This window comes from Dipodomys merriami, unplaced genomic scaffold (genome assembly GCF_024711535.1).
Source record: "Dipodomys merriami isolate MVZ:Mamm:240054 unplaced genomic scaffold, mDipMer1.0.p SCAF_19, whole genome shotgun sequence".
Classification (NCBI taxonomy): Eukaryota; Metazoa; Chordata; class Mammalia; order Rodentia; family Heteromyidae; genus Dipodomys; species Dipodomys merriami.
The window spans coordinates 14,039,878-14,058,940 of NW_027203270.1; the positions used below are offsets into that span (position 1 = coordinate 14,039,878).

Here is a 19,063-nt window from a genome sequence, read left to right on the forward strand (position 1 = left end):
AGATAGATAGATAGATAGATAGATAGATAGATAGATAGATAGATAGATAGATATTGCCAGTCCTAGGGATAGAACTCAGGGCCTGGGCACTGTCCCTGAGCTTCTTTTACTCAAGGCTAGCACTCTATCATTTGAGCCACAGCGCCACTTCCGGCTTTTTTTCTTTTTACTTATGTGGTGCTGGGGAATCGAACCCAGGACCTCATGCATGCAAGGCAAGCACTCTACCACTGAGCCACCTTCCCAGCCCCCTGAGATATATTTTCATCATAGTGTAATACTCAAAATCATCATATCAGAACTCAGCTGGACCCAATTTTATATTCACATAAATGAAGACAAGCTTTAATGATAATTTGTATGTTTTGGAAACTAAGTTGATAAGTTTTAATGAAGACAGGCTTTAGTGATAATTTGAATGTTTTGGAAATTAAGTTGATAATGGTTATTACATTTTCAATGCTGAAGTTATAATTCTAAGATTTCTAAGAAAAATATTTCCTTAATATTTCCAATCATTTTTACTTGTTTATCTTTATTATATGAGAAAATATTCTTTTTATATTCCTACCAAAATAAATGGTATTACAGGTTTTGTTTATATTTTAAGTGGGTAGGTTTTACAAATCATGATACTTCTATGTGTGGTATAGATGGAATAATCATTAAAATTGTGGATTTCACAATCTTATAGCTTAATCACTGCTTGTTTTGAAAAGGAGGGAGACAGTTTCATGGCATGAATCCCATTCTCTGTAGCCCTAGACATTGTAAGGTGTGTGTTTGCTTGCTTGTTTGGGGCTTTTTCAGACAGGATCTCTCTAGGTAGCTTGGCTGGCATCAGATTATTCTCCTGCCTCAGCTTGAATGTAGGAAACATAGGCAAGTACCACCACAACACCATGTTTTAACAGTAGGATTCAGGTGAGTACTATCCAATTCATCTTCCTTCCTCCTTCCCTTCTTCCTTCATTCCCTTCCTCTCTCCCTCCCTCCTTCTCTCTCTCCTTCCCTCCTGCCCTCCCTCTTTTTATTCCTTTTTCTTTCCTCTTCTTTCCATCACTTTTTCCTTCTTTGCTTCCCCTGATTTTTCCTTCTTGTACTGGAAGTTGAACTTAAGGCCTTGAATGTACTAAGAACATGATTTACCACTGAGCCTTTCCCTAGAATTCTGATCCTTGTCTCCCACCTAAAGTGTGGAAGAGAAGAATTGAAAACTAAAAAGGAACAGAGGGGAAAAGAAGACAAGGAAAGCAAATACTGGAAACAATATAGTCCCACTGAAATATTGACATTGATAAAGAGTTGTTTTTATTCTATTTATTTTATCTTTAATTTTATCTTTAAGTAGTTGTACAAAGGAGTTGCCATTCAACAAAGCAGTTTATGAATATAGTGTGTCTTGATCAATGTGGCTCCTCTCAACATTTTTACCCAACCCATCCTTTCCCTCACTCTTCTTAATTTTGTAGGCTGTATATTGAACTTTTTTGTCATTTAACAAAGTTGTTTATGTATTTAATGCATCTTGACCTGTGCCATCCTTTCAACATTTTCACTCCCCTTTGGCCCACCCCTTCCATTATTTTTCTTAATTTTGTGGTATATACAATGAATTCTTGACTGTATTCTCCCTTCCTTCCCCACTTTATTTATCTACCCCTCTCCTCTTCACCCCACCTCTTTTTTTTAATTTAATTTTATTTTATTTGTGAACATACTGTACAGAGGGGTTACAATTACATGGGCAGGATAATGCGTACATTTCTTACCAAGCATTGCAGCCTCCTCCTTTGGTTTACCCTTCACATCCCTTCCTAGCCTCCCCCCTCCCCCCCAATCCCAGTCCTTCTCCTTCCTCCCCTTTCCCCCCCTCACACCGACGTTGTAAAGCTCGTTTTGGACATGAAAACTTGTACTTCTCATTGTTGCAACAGGTCCACCTGTATCCTTAAACAACTGGTTTTTCCCCATCTCCTCCACAAGTTATACTGACATCAAATATAGTGAAAGCAGGGGTTATACTGTGGGGGAGGGACATACAAAGCAACAAAGAGATAATCTTATAAATGCGTTAGAAACACATGCATGAAAGAAAAAAACATTAAAATACATATCTAAGGGTTCATTTTCCTGGCATCACATTATCTGACCTTTTCCGCTTGACTTATACATATACTAGATATTCACCCCACCTCTTTTTGCAAGGACCCATTTCCTGGTACTTATTTTGTTGGGCTTTTACTTAATCTTTCTAAATAATTATACTATTTGAGCCCTTTAAAGAGTCTCTTATACTTGAGTTGATTCATTTGTAGCCACTTGCAAACCACCCAATGTGTTTACTTATAGATTAATAGGCACATTCTAGCTCCCACAAGTGAAGGAAACCATACAACCTTTATTTTTCCGGGTCTGGCTTACTTCACTTAATATAATTTTTTCCGAATCTCTCCATTTCCTTACAAATGGTACAATAGCATTCTTTCTAATGGATGAGTAAAATTCCATTATATGAATATTATATATATGTGTATATGTATACATATGTGTATATGTGTGTGTGTGTATATATATATATATATATATATATATATATATATATATATCACATTTTCTTGATCCATTCATCCATTGAGAAGCCTCTGGGCTGATATGGAAAATTATTTGAGGGGCTGGGAAGATGGCTCAGTGGAAGAGCGCTTGCCTTGCATGCCTGAGGCCCTGGGTTCGATTCCTCAGCACCACATAAGCAAAAAAGAAAAAAGCTGGAAGTGGCGCTGTGGCTCAAGTGGTAGAGCACTAGCCTTGAGCTGAAGAGCTGAGGGACAGTGCCCTGGCCCAGAGTTCAGGCCCCACGACTGGACCCAAAAAAAAAAAAAGAAAATTATTTGAGATGATTAAATGGATCCCTTTCTCTACCTCTATGCCATGTCTATTGTGAGTGGACCACAAAGATAGAGGACAAATTATTTGCATTGGCAGTCTAAACAGCACACCAACTAGCAAAAGAAGAATTATATTATTTCCAAAACTGTTAATTTATAATAGCAAACATTTAAAAAATATTTGTGAGAGTACTTTATTTTTGCTTTTTATGGTGTCACAGAAAAAAGTAATTGATGTTTATTCAAAGTAATAGATTTAATATTATAATAAGTGTCTTCAATGCTTTTCTTTACATTAATTTGATAGCTTTGATTCTATACTATAAGATCCATTGTTAGCCAGGCACTGGTGGCTAATGGCTGTAAATCCTAGCTACTCAGGAGGCTGGGATCTGAGGATAGCAGTTCAAAGCCAGTCTATGAGACTCTTATTTCCAATTAGTCATCAAGAAGTTGGAAGTGGTACTATAGCTCAAGTGGTAGAGTTTAGCCTTGAGCACAAAAGCTCAGGGACAGTGCCCAGGCCCTGAGTTCAAGCCCAAAGATTAGAATGCCCCTCCCCCCCACGCACACACAGATTCATTGTTTAGGCAAATGTTTTGTTTTCTACATTAGGGCCAATCCTTGAATTTGAAGAAATAGACCTTATTGAATTCTGGGGAGACATGGATAATCAGAAACATATTTATGAAGATTTTGATAAGGTATTCTTACAAATGAATGCATTACTTGCTGAAAAAGAAGCTGCAAAAGCTCGAAGTAAATTATTAGAAAATCCAGAAGATCAGCAAAAAGATGACAAACCCAGAATATCATCACCGCCAGGAGAGAAGAGTGAGCTGGGTACAGAACCTGGGTCACTAGGAATTTCAGTGGAAGAACAAGGAAAAGAGCCAATTGCAAAGGAAGAATTTTTCACAGAGTCAACTCCAGAACAAGGAACCTCTACAGAACAAGAAATCCACACAGAGTCAACTCCAGAAGAAGAAATTCCTTCAGAACAAAAACTAAATAAAGAGTTAGAAGAGCAAAGACACCACAGAGGGTCAATTGTAGGGAAAGGACAACGCAAAGGGTCAAAAGCAGGATTACGCAGAATTTCAGGTTCAGGGCAAAGACAGAGCAGAGGATCAGTTTTCCAGCAAGGTTCAATAGACCAAGAACTACATCCAGACTCAATTGCAGAACAAGACTCAGAAAGAGAATCAATACCGGAACAAGAATCACATAGAGGGTCTAATACAGAGCAAGAGTCACCCCGAGAGTCAATTTCAGAGCAAAGGTCACCCCGAGAATCATTTTCAGAAGGACAGCGTAAACGGTCAATATCACGACAAAGATCACGCAAATCAATTTCAGAACAAGGACCACGAAAAGGATCAATTCTAGAACAAGGGCAACGCAAAGGTTCATTAGCCCAAGATCAGCGCAAAGGGCAAAAATCACACAGAATGTCACTTACAGAATATGAACCAGAGTCAATAATAGAAGAGTCAGAACAAGAACCAGCGAGAGAAACAATTCCTGAGACCACATTACTGGGGGACAGAGATGAAGAAGCAGTTGACAGTTCTGCAGTGGCCACATCAAGTAAAAAAGATCTTGTTACAGGTAGTACTTCAGTTGTCCTACAATATCAGTTTCCTGAAGTTTTCTGAGAGAGAGAGAGAGATATCTGGGGCTTGAAGTTGGCCTGGGTGTTGTCACTGAGTGTTTTGGCTCGCAACTAGTATTTAGCCATTAGCCATAGCTCCACTTCTGGCTTTTTTGGTGGTTAATTGGAAATAAGGGTCTCACAGACTTTCCTGACCTGGTTGGCTTGGAACCCAAATCCTCAGATCTCTGCCTCCTATTTAGCCAATATTACAGGCATGAGCCATAGGTGCCCGCTCGGCTTCCTGTTTTATAGAATAGTTTATAATGTCTGTTCAGAAAACACTCATTGAAATTAATAACTTTTCTGTTACCTAAAATTCAGATACCTTTTGGCATTTTACATTTAGTCTAGACCTTAAACAATCAGCAAACCTGACTATATCTATTGTCAATTTACTTAGAATTTTATTTTTAGTTCATTAGTGAGGAAGAGATTTAGCAGCACTATAAATAGAAGCATCTTCATTGGGCCTTTGGAAAGGGAAAAGCATTTTGTTTTAAATTTGTAGTTTCTAAGGTCAGAAACTACATTTAAACTTTATTTTACTTCAGGGCTGGGAAGGTGGCTCAGTGGTAGAGCGCTTGCCTTGCATGCATGAGGCCCTGGGTTCAATTCCTCAGCACCACATAAGCAAAAAGAAAAAAGCCAGAAGTGGCTCTGTGGCTCAAGTGGTAGAGCACTAGCCTTGAGCTGAAGAGCTGAGGGACAGCACCCAGGCCCAGAGTTCAGGCCCCACGACCGGACCCCCCCCCAAAAAAAAAAAAAAACAAACTTTATTTTACTTCAACTGCAAGATGGGTCCTGCCTTCTTTCTGTGTTGTATGATTTTCTCCTAGAAGTGTTTTTGAAAGTTGTATTTCAGACAGAAAACACTTTACATTTCAAATGTTTATTTCAAATGAACAGAATTTAGGAATATAGTAATACTTGCATTACATGGTCAAATTCAGGTTAAAAAATAGCTTTTAACACAAAGTTACTTTCAGCAATTAAAAGGAAGTACCTAGGGTTTTTGAGGTTCCATATGAAAGTGTTTTCTTACATTCATTAACTTCTGAATACAAAATATGATATGTTAATGATATTATAATAGTAATAGTAATAAATATGCATTATGGATGATCCATAGCATTTTCTCTTGTACAACTTAGAACCTTCAAAAACCAGCGTTCAGAAAGACAAAGCCTGTGAACCAAAGTCCCAGAAAATAGAAGGAAAGACATGGAAAGGTAATTGGTCATTTAAAAAACAACCAAAAATCTTCCTTTTGTTTATATCTTGGAGCAAAAGCATTGCAAAGGTGAAGTTAACTTGACTTTGTTGTAAAATGTGTTTTTCACAGGTGAATTTCTTACCTGTAACTGGAAAACACAGTATATCAAATTTGAAGATGAGGAACAGGCAAACTTAATCTATGCTAACTCCAGGTTCACAGGTACATGTTAACAAAAAAATCGGAAGCATAAAGGCAATCCAATAGATGGCTTTAATATGCTAGATTTATGCCTGAAGTACTTGGAAATCCATGAGGACTTTCTCATAGGTTTCTGTGACCCAGACACGGACTTAAGGTGATAATAGTATTTGCTAATCTGTTTATCTTGGAAATCCAGTGTGTAGCTGGCTTCAGGTTCAACTGGGTCCCACTATAGCAGGATACTGTCTTGGCTTCTCAGCCCTGTGTTTCCTGGTATCACTTACCATTTTAGGCATTTTTCCCCCATGTGGTTTCAAAAATGTCCACAAGAGCATTTTTAACGTTATATTCTACCATTTCAACAGAGTGAAAAAAGAAAAAAGATTTTTCCTGATTGTTGCCCCAAAAGTTCTGGGATAACAATCATCTGGGTTACACTGCTGTCATATATGAATCTTTAGCCAGAACTTATATCACACATCCATGGAAGAATGGTGGAGAAGATTCAGTACCACCTGCTTTCCTAAACTGACAGTGGGGAAAAAATGTTCTCCCAAAGAGAAGAGATGGATGTTGTTCTCAAAAAGGGAACATATGTTTATGACAGGTAAAAATATGAGATGTTGGGGCTGGGAATTTTGCTCAGTGTTAGAGCAATGCCTACTATATACAAAGGCCTGTATCCAAATCGACCACCAAATTAAAAAATGTTAAAACAGCAAAAGCAGATGCATATTACATGGGTACTATTTTGCTTTCTCTAAGATTTGAAAGAATTCCTTGATGTATGTTTCCTGCTTCACAGACTTACATTCAATTATCAGAAATATTCTGTCCTACAAGGAACTAAAAGGCAGGAGTGCCTTCAATGGAGTTTCCTTAAATCTGATCCAGTTTGTCCAATTCCTGGAGACATTTGTTGGAGAAGATACTCAGCTGAGTGTCAGTGAGAGCCTCGTCTCTTTTTTTAAGAAAAACTATGTAGAAACAGAAGAAGAGAAAATTAATGCCTTAGAACAGGTGGGTAATATATTTATCAATGAAACAAGTGAAGTCATTTTTATAAGTAAATCTCTGAACTTTAGTTGCTCTTCCATCCTGCTCAGGCACACATTTGAACTATGATTTTCTATTTCAAGCTATCCATCATAGTTAGTATAGGCCAGAAGCCCTCTACTGCACACAGCTGACTGTTGAGAAGAGGGGTCTCATGAACTTTTCTTCTTGAGCTTGTCTTAAACAGAGGTCCTTCTGATCTAAGCCTCTGGCACCTGGCAAAATGAAGACAGAGAGACAGAGAGAGAGAGACAGGGACAGAGAGACAGAGAGAGAGAGATTTTTTAACACAGACACTTTTCATTGTTTGAACATTACTATTAAATTTCTATGTTTTGCACATTTTTCTCGAATAATCAGGATGAAATAGGAAAAAAATTAATCAGAGATTGTCAAGGAGTATAGTACCCTTCCAAAGCTAATGTATTTTAATCCACTGCAAAGACCTACTGGGCATGTTTGGCTGAGAGATGAAACAGAAATGCATTCTCCACTAATATCATCCTTAGCCCCAAAGCAAAGCTGTGTCTACTTAAAAAATGCTTCAAGCCAGGTGCTAATGGCCCATGCCTGTAATCCTAGCTACTCAGGAGGCTGAGATCTGAGGATCACAGTTCAAAACCAGCCTGGGCAGGAAAGTCCATGAGACTCTTATCTCCATTAAACCACTCAGAAAACCGAAGTGTAGCTGTGGCTTAAGTGGTAGAGTGCTAGCCTTGAGCTGAAGAACTGAGGGATAGCACCCAGGCCCAGAGTTCAAGACCCATGACTGACCAAAAAAAAAAATAGCTTCACTGTTTAAAAAAAATAAACACAGATGCCAGCTAGCACAATGAACATGGTGTCTTCTATTGTCTTGTTTTTATCCTAGATTAGGCACAATGCTTTTCAAATCCGACAAGGACTTCTTCTAGAAGCACTCTTTCAGAAGTGGGACAGTAATTGCTCAGGCTTTTTGGATCTGAAGGAAGTTGATGAAATCTTGTACACATACAAGGAGGGAATGGAAAAAGAATCTATGAAGAAAGGTAAACTGCATGAATGTTCCTATTCAAGTTGTGATAACAAGTTGCCTTTTAAGTTTCCCAATACTATGACACAAATGCAGTTAAAAATTCATGAGTTCTAAAACCATCAAGTACTACTTAACACCTACTAATATGGTTGTAATTTTAAAATGGAAAACAAGTGTCAGCAAAGATATGGTAAAATGGAAATCATGTATTAGCCAATGGGAATTGATAAATGAGTGGAATACTTTGCAGTTTTGTCCAAGAGCCTAACTTTACATAGATTCTTTCTGTACACATGGCTGCCCTCCTTTTTTAGGTTAAAAGAACTTAAACATGTAACATTTCTTCCTGGTTGTTTATATTTCTTCTTTTCCTTCACAAGGTCTGAATAACCCCTTGTGTCAACTGGCTCATTTTCCACTCTATTCTCCTCAATGACTTTTTCCCCTCCTAAGACATAATTTTTCCTTTGTAACTAGTATAAAATTATTTCTATTATATCCCAGCACCAGTGGCTCATGCTTTTATCCTAGCTACTCAAGAGATTGAGATGTGAGAATCACAGTTAAAAGCCAGACTGGGCAGGAAAGTCTGTGAGACTATTTCCAATTAACCAGCAAAATTTGGAAGTGGAGATGTGGCTTGAGTGGTAGAGTGCTAGTCTTGAGCACAAAAGATCAGGGACAGTGCTTAGGCCCTGATTTCAAATCCCAGTACAAGGGAAGAAAAAGGAAGGAAGAAGGAAGAAAGGAAGGAAGGAAGGAAGGAAGGAAGGAAGGAAGGAAGGAAGGGAGGAAGGAGGAAGGAAAGAAGGAAGGGAAGGAAGAGAGAGGAAGAAAGGGAGAAAGGAATAAAGAGAAAATGAAAGGAAGGAAGAAAAAGAGAGGAAGAAAGAAGGAAAAAAGAAAGAAGGAAAGAGAGAGACTAAAATCTATGATTTGATAACATTTCCTTTTTTTATTTATTTTTTTTATTGTGAACATACTGTACCAGAGGGGTTACAATTACATGGGCAAGATAATGAGTACATTTCCTATCAAGCATTGTAGCCTCCTCCTTTGTTTACCCTTCACATCCCTTCCCAGCCTCCTCCTGCCCCGCCACCCAATCCTCCCCACCACCACCAAAGTTGTAAAGTTCGTTTTCGACATGACAACTTGTACTTCTCATTGCTGCAACAGGTCCACCTGTATCCTTATTTAAATGACTTGTTTTTCCCTTCCCCTCCACAAATTATACCTACATCAAATACAGTGAAAGCAGGGGTTATACTGTGGGGGAGGGACATACAAAGCAACAAAGAAATAATCTTATAAATGCGTTAGAAACAAATGCATGAAAGAAAAAAACATTTGAATACATATCTTAGGGTTCATTTTCCTAACATCACCTTATCTGACCTTTTCTGCTTGACTCATACATATACTAGATATTGCAAATAAGGGAAACCATGGGACCTATGTTTCTTTGGGCTTGGCTTACTTCACTTAATATACTTTTTTCCAAGTAAGTTTGCAAACAGGAAAAAACTAAGCTATATATTATTTAGAAGAATGTATGTGCAATACATGTATTTTTATATAATGATAACACTGTTGGAGAGAAAGCCAAATTTCAGGGTATTTGTAGGTTGTGTGAGGAGGCGGGTAAGGCATGGAAGATATAACTTACTGGTAATGTTCATGTTTGATAATAGATTTAATATTTCACAATTTAAAAAAAGAAACATCTCCAACATGTGTATGAGAGAGAGAGGGGAGATAGAGTGGGAGAGAGAAAGGGGGGGTAACCATGCAAGGCCTGATCAGGGATCATGAGTAGAATGAGGATACTAGAGCAAATAATTTTTATATGGTATAAGGAACAGATATGATTGAAAACAGACTAGATAAAAATATGGTAAGATCTGAACCAGGGAATTGTGTAATGCAAATTGTTTGTGGGTTTTTGTTGTTAGCCTCTACCAAGGGGTTATATTTTGGGGCTTGAAATCAAAGTCTCTTTTCATTTGGCTTTTTCACTAAGAGCTGACACTCTACTACTTGAGTCACAAATCCACTTCTGGCTTTTTGATGGTTAATTAGAGATAAGAATTTCAGAGGGGCAGGGAAGGTGGCTCAGCGGTAGAGTGCTTGCCTCACATGCATGAGGCCATGGGTTTGATTCCTCAGCACCACATAAATAGAAAAGGCTAGAAGTGGCACTATGGCTCAAGTGGTAAAGTGCTAGCCTTAAAGTGAAGAGCTCAGGGACAGGGCCCAGGCCTAGAGTTCAAGCCCCATGACCGACCAAAAAAAAAAAAAAGAAAAAGAATTTCACAGACTTTCTTCCAGAGCTGACTTCTAACCACTATGGTCTTCAGATCTCAGCCTCTTGAGCAGATAGAATTACAGGCATGAGGTATGATGCAATGACACCAGTGCCAATGCTTGAACCCAGGGATTTACATTAGCTTAGCTGGCCCCTTACTATTTGAGCCATGTATCCAGTCTAACTTTTTCCAGTTATTTTGGAGATATGGAGTCTTTTGTATATGTGTGCCAGTATTGGAGCCTTACACTCTCAGTCAGCACTTTCATTCATGGCTGGCACTCTACCTCTTGAGCCATACTTCTAGTCTGGCATTTTGCTGATTAATTGGAGATAGCTTTTGCAGACTTCTGTCCAAGCTGGCTTCAAACTGAGATCCTCAGATATCAGGACCCAGCTAAATTGTGGGATTATTATTATTATTGTAAACAATGTACGAAGTGATTTCACTGTGATAGTTCTATATATGCATATAGGGTATTATATATGCATATAGGGTATTATTCTATTACTTTTTCTTACCCCCTTCCATGTTGTTCTTTAATTTTATAAACATGTGCTTCACATTAGTCTACTAATTCAATTACAGTGTTAAAAGCTAGCTTGGGATCATAAAGATAAAAATTGAAAGGAAAGGCCACAAAATACAGTGCCAAAAAAAAAACCAACCCAGGACAGGGCTGGGAATGTGGCTTAGTGGTAGAGTGCTTGCCTAACATGCATGTAGCCCTGCATTTGAGTCCTCAGTGTGATATAAACAGAAAAGGCTGGAAGTGGCACTATGACTCAAGGGCTAGAGCTCTAGCCTTGAGCACAGAGAGGCTCAGAGACAAAGCCCAGGCCTTGAGTTCAAGCCTCAGGACTGGCAAAACAAAAACAAAAATAACAGGACAGATTAGGTGGTTTGTTGACTATGGACAGGCTGGAGTTTCACCAGGTAGAGTGGTAGAACTAGAACAAAATACACGGAAGATGACATTGAACAGGAGTCACATTGAGTTTAGTGTAGGAAGTCAATACAAAATACTTTGGGCTCAGAGATGCCTTTGGTATACTTGTTTTTCACAGAGAGCACTTAAGGGAATCTCTCCCATGAATGAATGAACTTTCTTGTGTGTTCTTGATTTTCCATTTATGTCTTTAGCAAAACTACACATCCAGTTTCCAGAATCACGCCCTGATCAAGAGGTGAAGTTGTCCTCAGAACAATTTCAGAAATACATAGAATTAGTTGTCTCTGAGCTCACGGGCAATGAAGATGAAGTTCTAGAAAATGTTGTAGAATTCCTGATGGATAATTTAGAGAGGAACCATATTGAAGGTCTGAGAAATTTTGCAAGACGAAAATGGCTACATCAAATCCAATTTGCTGCAGAGACAAGTGGGGTATCCTTGGAGCCTGTGTACACTGAGACCTTTAAAGTCCTCACCCAGGTATTTCTTCTAAAGTGATAAATAGGAGAAAGATTTCCTCAAAGTAGGAGGGGCATATGCAATTCGATCAAAAAAAATGACTAAGTATTGCTATAAACGTTGTATTCACTGTCAATGCATTACAGCTGACAAAACCCTAAGTGAAATGCACAACTGGAACATTTGCTGGTTGGCAAGTAAGAAGCAGGAGAGTAAAGGTAAAAAGAAAAATGTGAAGATGCTTGGGAATTTCTGTCTTGCTTATTGGAATCATCTCTTAAATGTCTGAATTTCCCAAGGTTAGAAATGTTGGAAATGGTTCCATCAGGACCAGGAGACTACTCAAGAAAAAGAGCTTTGATTCTAAGTTTCTTCAGAGACCTATGGTACTCTAGGAGCTACCATATTATATATTTGTTAATTATTCTATAAATCTCTGAAGAATAAAGGCAAAAAGCAAAGAAATCCATGGGGGAAAAAAACCAGGCATTGGTAGTGCATGCCAGTAATCTTAGCTACTCAGGAGGCTCAGGAAGGGAAAGAAGGAAGGAAGGAAGGAAGGGAGGGAGGAAGGAGGAGAGGGAGGGAGAGAGGGAGGGAGGAAGGGAGGAGGAAAGAAATGGGAAGGGAAGGAAGGAAAGAAGGAATGAAGGAACCAAGGGAGGGAGGGAGAGACAAAAAGAAAGAAAGGAGGGAGGGAAGGAGATGGAGAAAGGAAGAGAAAGAAAACTCAAACATATAGAAATAGACAAGTATCAAGGAAAGTGTCTTTTATTCTTAATTTATGGATATAGTCAACATGTATTAATACATATTATTGCTAATAACTTAATATTTAAGTATGGGGATCTTCAGTATCTTAATAAGAGAAAGTCATTTCAGAAAGTTTGCAAAATGACAAGTCAGAAAGGCTACAAGAAATCCTTTTCTGAATCGACATAGATTGAATATCCAAACTATCTTCATAGCTCTTTGGGAGTATGTTTTTTTCACATTCACAGACTGAGATGATCAAGAGACGAGTAAAGAAGGCATCTTCCTTCTTCAGCTCTCTCAGAGCAATACTTCTCACTGAAACCCGGAACATAGGATGGTGGTTCAAAGGAATCTAAAAGTTTAACTTCTAGATTTAATTATACTTGAGAGGTTTGTTTTAGTTGAGTTTGATGTTTGTTAAAGCAGTCTAGATGAATAGAGGAAACACATTCCACTCAGGCTTGGAGAATAATTATGGGATACTATCTACATCAGTTATTCAATAAAAAAAATTATGGGTGCCGGGCGCTGGTGGCTCACGCCTGTAATCCTAGCTACTCAGGAGGCTGAGATCTGAGGATCGCGGTTCAAAGTCAGCCCGGGCAGGAGAGACCGTGAGACTCCTATCTCCAATAAACCACCAGAAAACCGGAAGTGGCGCTGTAGCTCAAGTGGTAGAGTGCTCGCCTTGAGCTGAAGAGCTGAGGGACAGCGCTCAGGCCCAGAGTTCAAGCCCCATGACCGACAAAAAAAAAAAAAAAAAAAAAATTATGGGTGATAAGTTCCCAAGTGAAGGGGGGTTAGGAGAATGCTTAGCTATTGGCAAATATATGGTCAGAAACATTTTGCCACAGGACGCTGAAGCCCACGGAAATAAGAAGATCAGTGCTCACATTTCCCTCTTAGAAGAAAATGTGCTACTGCCATCTAGAGGAAAGGTTCTCTTGAGGAATGTGGCTTGTACTCTAGATGATGCTCCCTTTGTACTGAACAAAGTACTCTACCGGGACATGAAGGGAATCAGGTAAGAACACATTGCCCAAGTTGGCTTCATGCTTCCAAAAAACTATTTTTGGAATATTAATTTTGAAATAATAATTCCCCTCTTGAAGCAAACTAGCATCCAAATCCCAGTAAGCTGCTTCAATAAAGAAATGCCGGGGCTGGGAAGGTGGCTTGGTAGTAGAGTGCTTGCCTTGCATGCATGAGGCACTGGGTTTTATTTTTCAGCACCACATAAGCAGAAAAAGCTGGAAGTGGCACTGTGGCTCAATTGGTAGAGCACTAGACTTGAGCTGAATAGCTGAGGGACAGCGCCCAGTCCCAGAGTTCAGGCCCCATGACTGGCAAAAAAGAAAAAAGAAAAAAGAAATGCCTGAGCTTGGCACTGGTAGCTCACGCCTGTAATCCTAGCTACTCAGGAGGCTGAAATCTGAGGATCGTGGTTCAAAGCCAGCCTGGGCACGAAAGTCCGTGAGATTCTGATCTCCAATTAACCACCAGAAAACCAGAAGTAGCTGTGGCTCAAGTGGTAGAGCACTAGCCTTGAGTGAAAAAGCTCAGGTACAGCACCAACTCCCAGAGTTCAAGCCCATAACTGACAAAAAAATGAGAACAAAAAAAGAAAAGAAATGTCTCAAGTTACCAGTGTTTCTACAGTGCTTCTACAATATCAGCTCAGTACATTAGATCTCATATATCTGGATTATATAGGTCTCTTCTGTTAAAAGCTAAAATGTGTTTGGTGAAGAAAATAGGATTGATCCTAGGGCCTCACACATTCCAGGTCAGTGCTCTGCCATTGAGCTACACAGCTTTAGGATTGTTTTGTAAAATCTTTCCCTTAAGTCAGGCCCTCCAAACTGGTAATCTTATCTGAATTTGGCTTCTCTTACATATACACCCAAGATTGTGAATCAAGAATTGGTCTAATTTAAAGCCTTCCTCTGTGCCTTTCCCCATCTTTCTATCCTTCTCCTCAGTTTTACAGTCGTGGATGAAGGCATACCAATCCATGTGCCCCAAGTTCAGTATCATGGGAACATCTTCTTCTGGAACAATACCCGCAAAAAGGATGAATATAATGGGTCCTTCCTGGCTCTGCCTCTTCAGGATGTCTATATGAGAATCTTTGGCGTCTTGGCTATTGATACTCTTAGAGATCCTAATGAAATAAACATCTTCCTTCCTCATGAGATCAAGTTCTATCAAGTAAGTAAATCATAGAATTCTTCAATAACAATAATAGTACAGTCTCTTCTTCTATAATGCAGAAAGGAATGCCAATGCCAGATATTAAGGTTGTATATATAGACAATATCTTCATGCACTCTCCCGTTCCCTGTCAGTCTTTAGAAAGATTTCCCCATTTCTTATGGAAGGACTCAGCCTTAATTGAACATCCAAGCTCCAGAGTCTTTTGGAATATTGTTAATATGTGTCTCACAACATTAATTATAGGAATCAAATTTGATGCTATGAAATAGATCCAATAATTAAACAACTAAGACCCACAAAGTAAATTAACCCTTAGAAAGGATATACTGAGTTGCATGGTTCAAAGCCAGCCTGGGTAGGAAAGTCGGTGAGACGCTTGTCTCCACCAGAAAACTAGAAGTGGTGCTGTGGCTCAAGTGGTAGAGCACTCACCTTGAGCTGAAGAGCTCAGGGACAGCGCTCAGGCACAGAGTTCAAGCCCCACGACCGACCAAAAAAAATTATTCTCATGTCAAATGAATATGAGAGTAAGATATTGCAGAGAAGATTGAAGGAGTATGGAGTTGTTAGTGGGTAAACTATGTATGGTCTCATCAGTGAGCATATCCAGATAAATTATAAATCAGCTCCCTTGCATTGGAAGATCAAGGCTCTTGAGTTATCCTTAGATGGCTTGAGTCACAAATACATATGTATGCATGCATATATGTATATACACTCATACACATGTGTGTGAATGTGTGAATAAAATTTTGAAGAATTTATGGTTCCTAGAGTTTCTTAACAAGATTACAGATGGACTTTATGGACTGCCCATCCATTCTCTGAAACAACATCTCTGTTGTGTTTTGTGAAACAAGGTTTTATTATGCAACTTTGGCTGCCTGGAACTTGCTATGTAGCCCAAGCTGACTTTGATTTTTGTTATCCTACTCTCTCAGTCTCTTGGGTACTGGTCTTATAGGCATTTGCCAGCATCCCTAGACCTGAAACAAGGTGTCTTTTTGCATATAGGAACAACAGTAACTAGCCTGTTGCAGTCCTTCATAGCAAGCATATCCTGTACTGTTGATCTTATAACAATAGCTATAGATGCAAAAATTAATAAGGGCAACAGATCAGGGTAATTTCTACCCACCTACCCAGGCCTGAAATCTTGACTTCCAAGAACTTTTTCCCCCCTCGCACCTCTAATGTTAGCTACTCAGGAGACTGAGATCTGAGGATTGTGGTTTGAAGCCAGCCCAAGCAGGAAAGTCCATGAGACTCTTATCTCCAATTAACCACCAAGAAACCAGAAGTGAAGCTCTGGCTCAAGTGGAAGAGTAGCATTCTTGAGCAAAAAAGCTGAGGGACAGTGCCTAGACCCAGTTCAAGCCCCAGTTCTGTCATAGACACACAATTTTTTTTCTTCAGATTCTATGCTCTGATAGTACATGACACAAACTTCACTGAATGACTATCATGAAGCATAAAATGTTATGTGGACTTGTATACCTTTTATTTCTTGATGACCCTTTTTTGTGTTTGCACTGTAGAGTCTGGAACATTACCTTTTTTTGCCAGTCCTGGGGCTTGAACTCAGGGCCTGGGCACTGTACTTGAGCTTCTTTTTGCTCAAGATTGCTACTCTTCCACTTGAGCCACAGTGCCACTTCAGACTTTTTCTGTTTATGTGGTACTGACTAATTGAACCCGGGGCTTCATGCATGCTAGGCAAGCACTCTACCACTAAGCCACATTCCCAGTCCTGGAATATTACCTTTTAAGAACTGATTCAAACTAAATTGTAGGTAGTAGATTATAATGAATTTAAAGGATAATTTGACTATTGCATTACTAATTACCTTTCTGTCTTAAGAAGAAAATGCAATATGAATCTTTTGTCTTCACAGGGTGTTGCCAAAGCCTTTAGCTCTGCCTATCACTATGTTCACAACCGGGAGCACATCTTACACACTGTCATCACTGGCATCCACTGGCTCTATAACCAAACAGTTGGTATCATCTCCATCACTACGTACTTTGTTGAACCTAGTCCAGAACAGGTAGGCAAAGCTAGGTATTATTACACCTCTTTGATGGAACAGAGTTCCTAGCGCAAATGTCTTCTTAACTTAGGCTGGGCACCTGTGGCTCACATCTACAATCCTAGCTATTTAGGAGGTTGACATCTGAGGATCAAGCTTTGAAGCCAACCCCTTCAGAAAAATCTTAGAGACTCTATCTCTAATTAGCAAAAAAGCTGGACTGAGACAGGGCTCAAATGGTAAAGTGCTGACTGTGAACAAAAAAAGTTAAGCCCTGAGTTCAAGTCCCAGTTCCAGCATGAATATGTATTAGGGAATGTGACTCAGTGATTAAAGTACTTACCTATACCGTGCTAAAGGGCCTAGGTTTGAGTTCTAGTAGTGCAACAAACAAGCAAACAAAACTGCCAACCAAGGGCATATTTCCAATAAGCACAACCTCAAACCCTTGTCTATAATAGGAATCTATCTCAAATTGCCTGAGGCAGAAGGGAGAGGTGACTGTCTGGTCACCAAAAGGAAGAAAGAGCAACAGTCAAATTGGCATCTAGGATGATCAGATCTGGGGATTCAATACCATTAGGGCTCTTGGTGGGGTTTTTGTTTTGTTTTGTTTGGAGCAGTACTAGGAATTGAATTCTGGGCCTTATGTTTGCTAGTCATAACTCCAGTCCCTTTTTCCATTGGTTATTTCAAGGTAGTGTCTTGCTCTGTGCTTCCCCAGTTTTGTTGATGATGGCAAGTGCACACCACAGCACCCAACCATCATACTTGCCCCCATAGCTGGAATAATAGGCATATGCTACTGTGCCCAACCTTTGGTGGAATGGATCCACTTATGTCTGTTTTCTAGTCTGCTCTTTGCCTCAAAATGCAGACAGCATGATTTGATCAGTGAAAGCCACAAACAGGAAATTGGAGGGAAGTATTGAGTCTGCAGGGTTTATGCTTCAGGCTGCCTCTCTATCAGGTTGCAGTAGGCTGCCTGTATTTCTCTTGTAAAGGCTACTTCACCTTGAATCAGATGCCATGACTCCTGATAACTCACCGTATAGCTATCCTCTCTAGGTTCTGGACATTGCTCCCTCCCCTTGTCTCAAGAGGCTCATGGTGGTACAGCTTTCCATTAAGACTAGGCTTGGATTCTAAAAACTGCTCAAGCCTTCATAAATAGTACCTGTATAAAGTCACTGAGTTCTGGCATACCATCTTTTTTTTCCCCTGTCATCCTAACAAAAATGATCAAATGGGTTGGGAATGTGGCTTAGTGGTAAAGTGTTGCCCAGCATGCATGAAACCTTGGGTTCGATTCCTCAGTACCACATAAACAGAATAAGCCAAAGTGGCACTGTGGCTCAAGTGGTAGAGTGCTAGCCTTGAGCAAAAGAAGCTCAGGGATAGTGCCCAGGCTCTGAGTTCAAGCCTCAGGACTGGCAAAAAAAAAAAAAGAGATAAGTATATTAAGAGATATTCCACTTCACCTTATGCCCACATTCCCATAAATTATGAAGGAGAAGAAATTTTCACTCTATTGACAACAATTAGAAATAAGACAAATAGAAAAATCAAATTCTCTTAAATATGAAACTCAGGCTATTTTAGTTTAGCACTCCAAACAAAGTTCCTGTGTCTATGATTTTGGAATTATGAGCTTATTGAGTAACTATGGTAAGCAGAATAATGGCCCCTCTACCCTCAAAGATGTTATAATTCCTTTTTTTAAAAAAATAGGGGGGGAAACACATCATAAAACAAGCTGGTTATAAATAATAGGATAACTTTGCATTTTTTTATTTTATTATTTTTTTGGGGGTCCTGTCATGGGGCCTGAACTCTAGGCCTGGGCACTGTCCCTCAGCTCTTCAGCTCAAGGCTAGCACTCTACCACTTGAGCCACAGCGCCACTTCCGGCTTTTTTCTTTTTGCTTATGTGGTGCTGAGGAATCTAACCCAGAGCCTCATGCATGCAAGGCAAGCGCTCTACCACTGAGCCACCTTCCCAGTCCGCATTTTTATTATTTATTGTGCTGATACTGGCATTTGAACATAGGGTGTGGGTGCTGTCCCTTAGGGGTTTTTGTGTTTTGCTTTTTGCTTAAGGATGGTGCTCTCTACCACTTCAGCCATATCTCTACTATCAGCTTTTTGATGGTAAATCAGAGATAAGAGCTTCACAACTTTATTGCCTAGGCTGGCTTCAAACCATAATCCTCAAATCTCAGCCTCCTGAATAGCTAGGATAAATATGAGCCACTAGTGGCTGGCTGCCTTCATGCTTGATAAATATATATATATATATACACACA

At 39.4% G+C, this 19,063-nt stretch overlaps 1 protein-coding gene across 1 annotated transcript in view; it reads left to right on the plus strand.

Moving 5' to 3' along the window:
* Efcab5 (EF-hand calcium binding domain 5) overlaps positions 1-19,063 on the plus strand; it is a 93,386-nt gene that overhangs the window by 46,506 nt on the left and 27,817 nt on the right. The window contains exons 10-18 of the mRNA XM_070027390.1: positions 3,504-4,499; positions 5,697-5,774; positions 5,888-5,980; positions 6,768-6,982; positions 7,890-8,046; positions 11,486-11,775; positions 13,365-13,534; positions 14,493-14,721; positions 16,623-16,775. Of these exons, the coding sequence (XP_069883491.1) occupies positions 3,504-4,499; positions 5,697-5,774; positions 5,888-5,980; positions 6,768-6,982; positions 7,890-8,046; positions 11,486-11,775; positions 13,365-13,534; positions 14,493-14,721; positions 16,623-16,775 (2,381 nt within the window). The remainder of the gene's footprint in view (positions 1-3,503; positions 4,500-5,696; positions 5,775-5,887; positions 5,981-6,767; positions 6,983-7,889; positions 8,047-11,485; positions 11,776-13,364; positions 13,535-14,492; positions 14,722-16,622; positions 16,776-19,063) is intronic.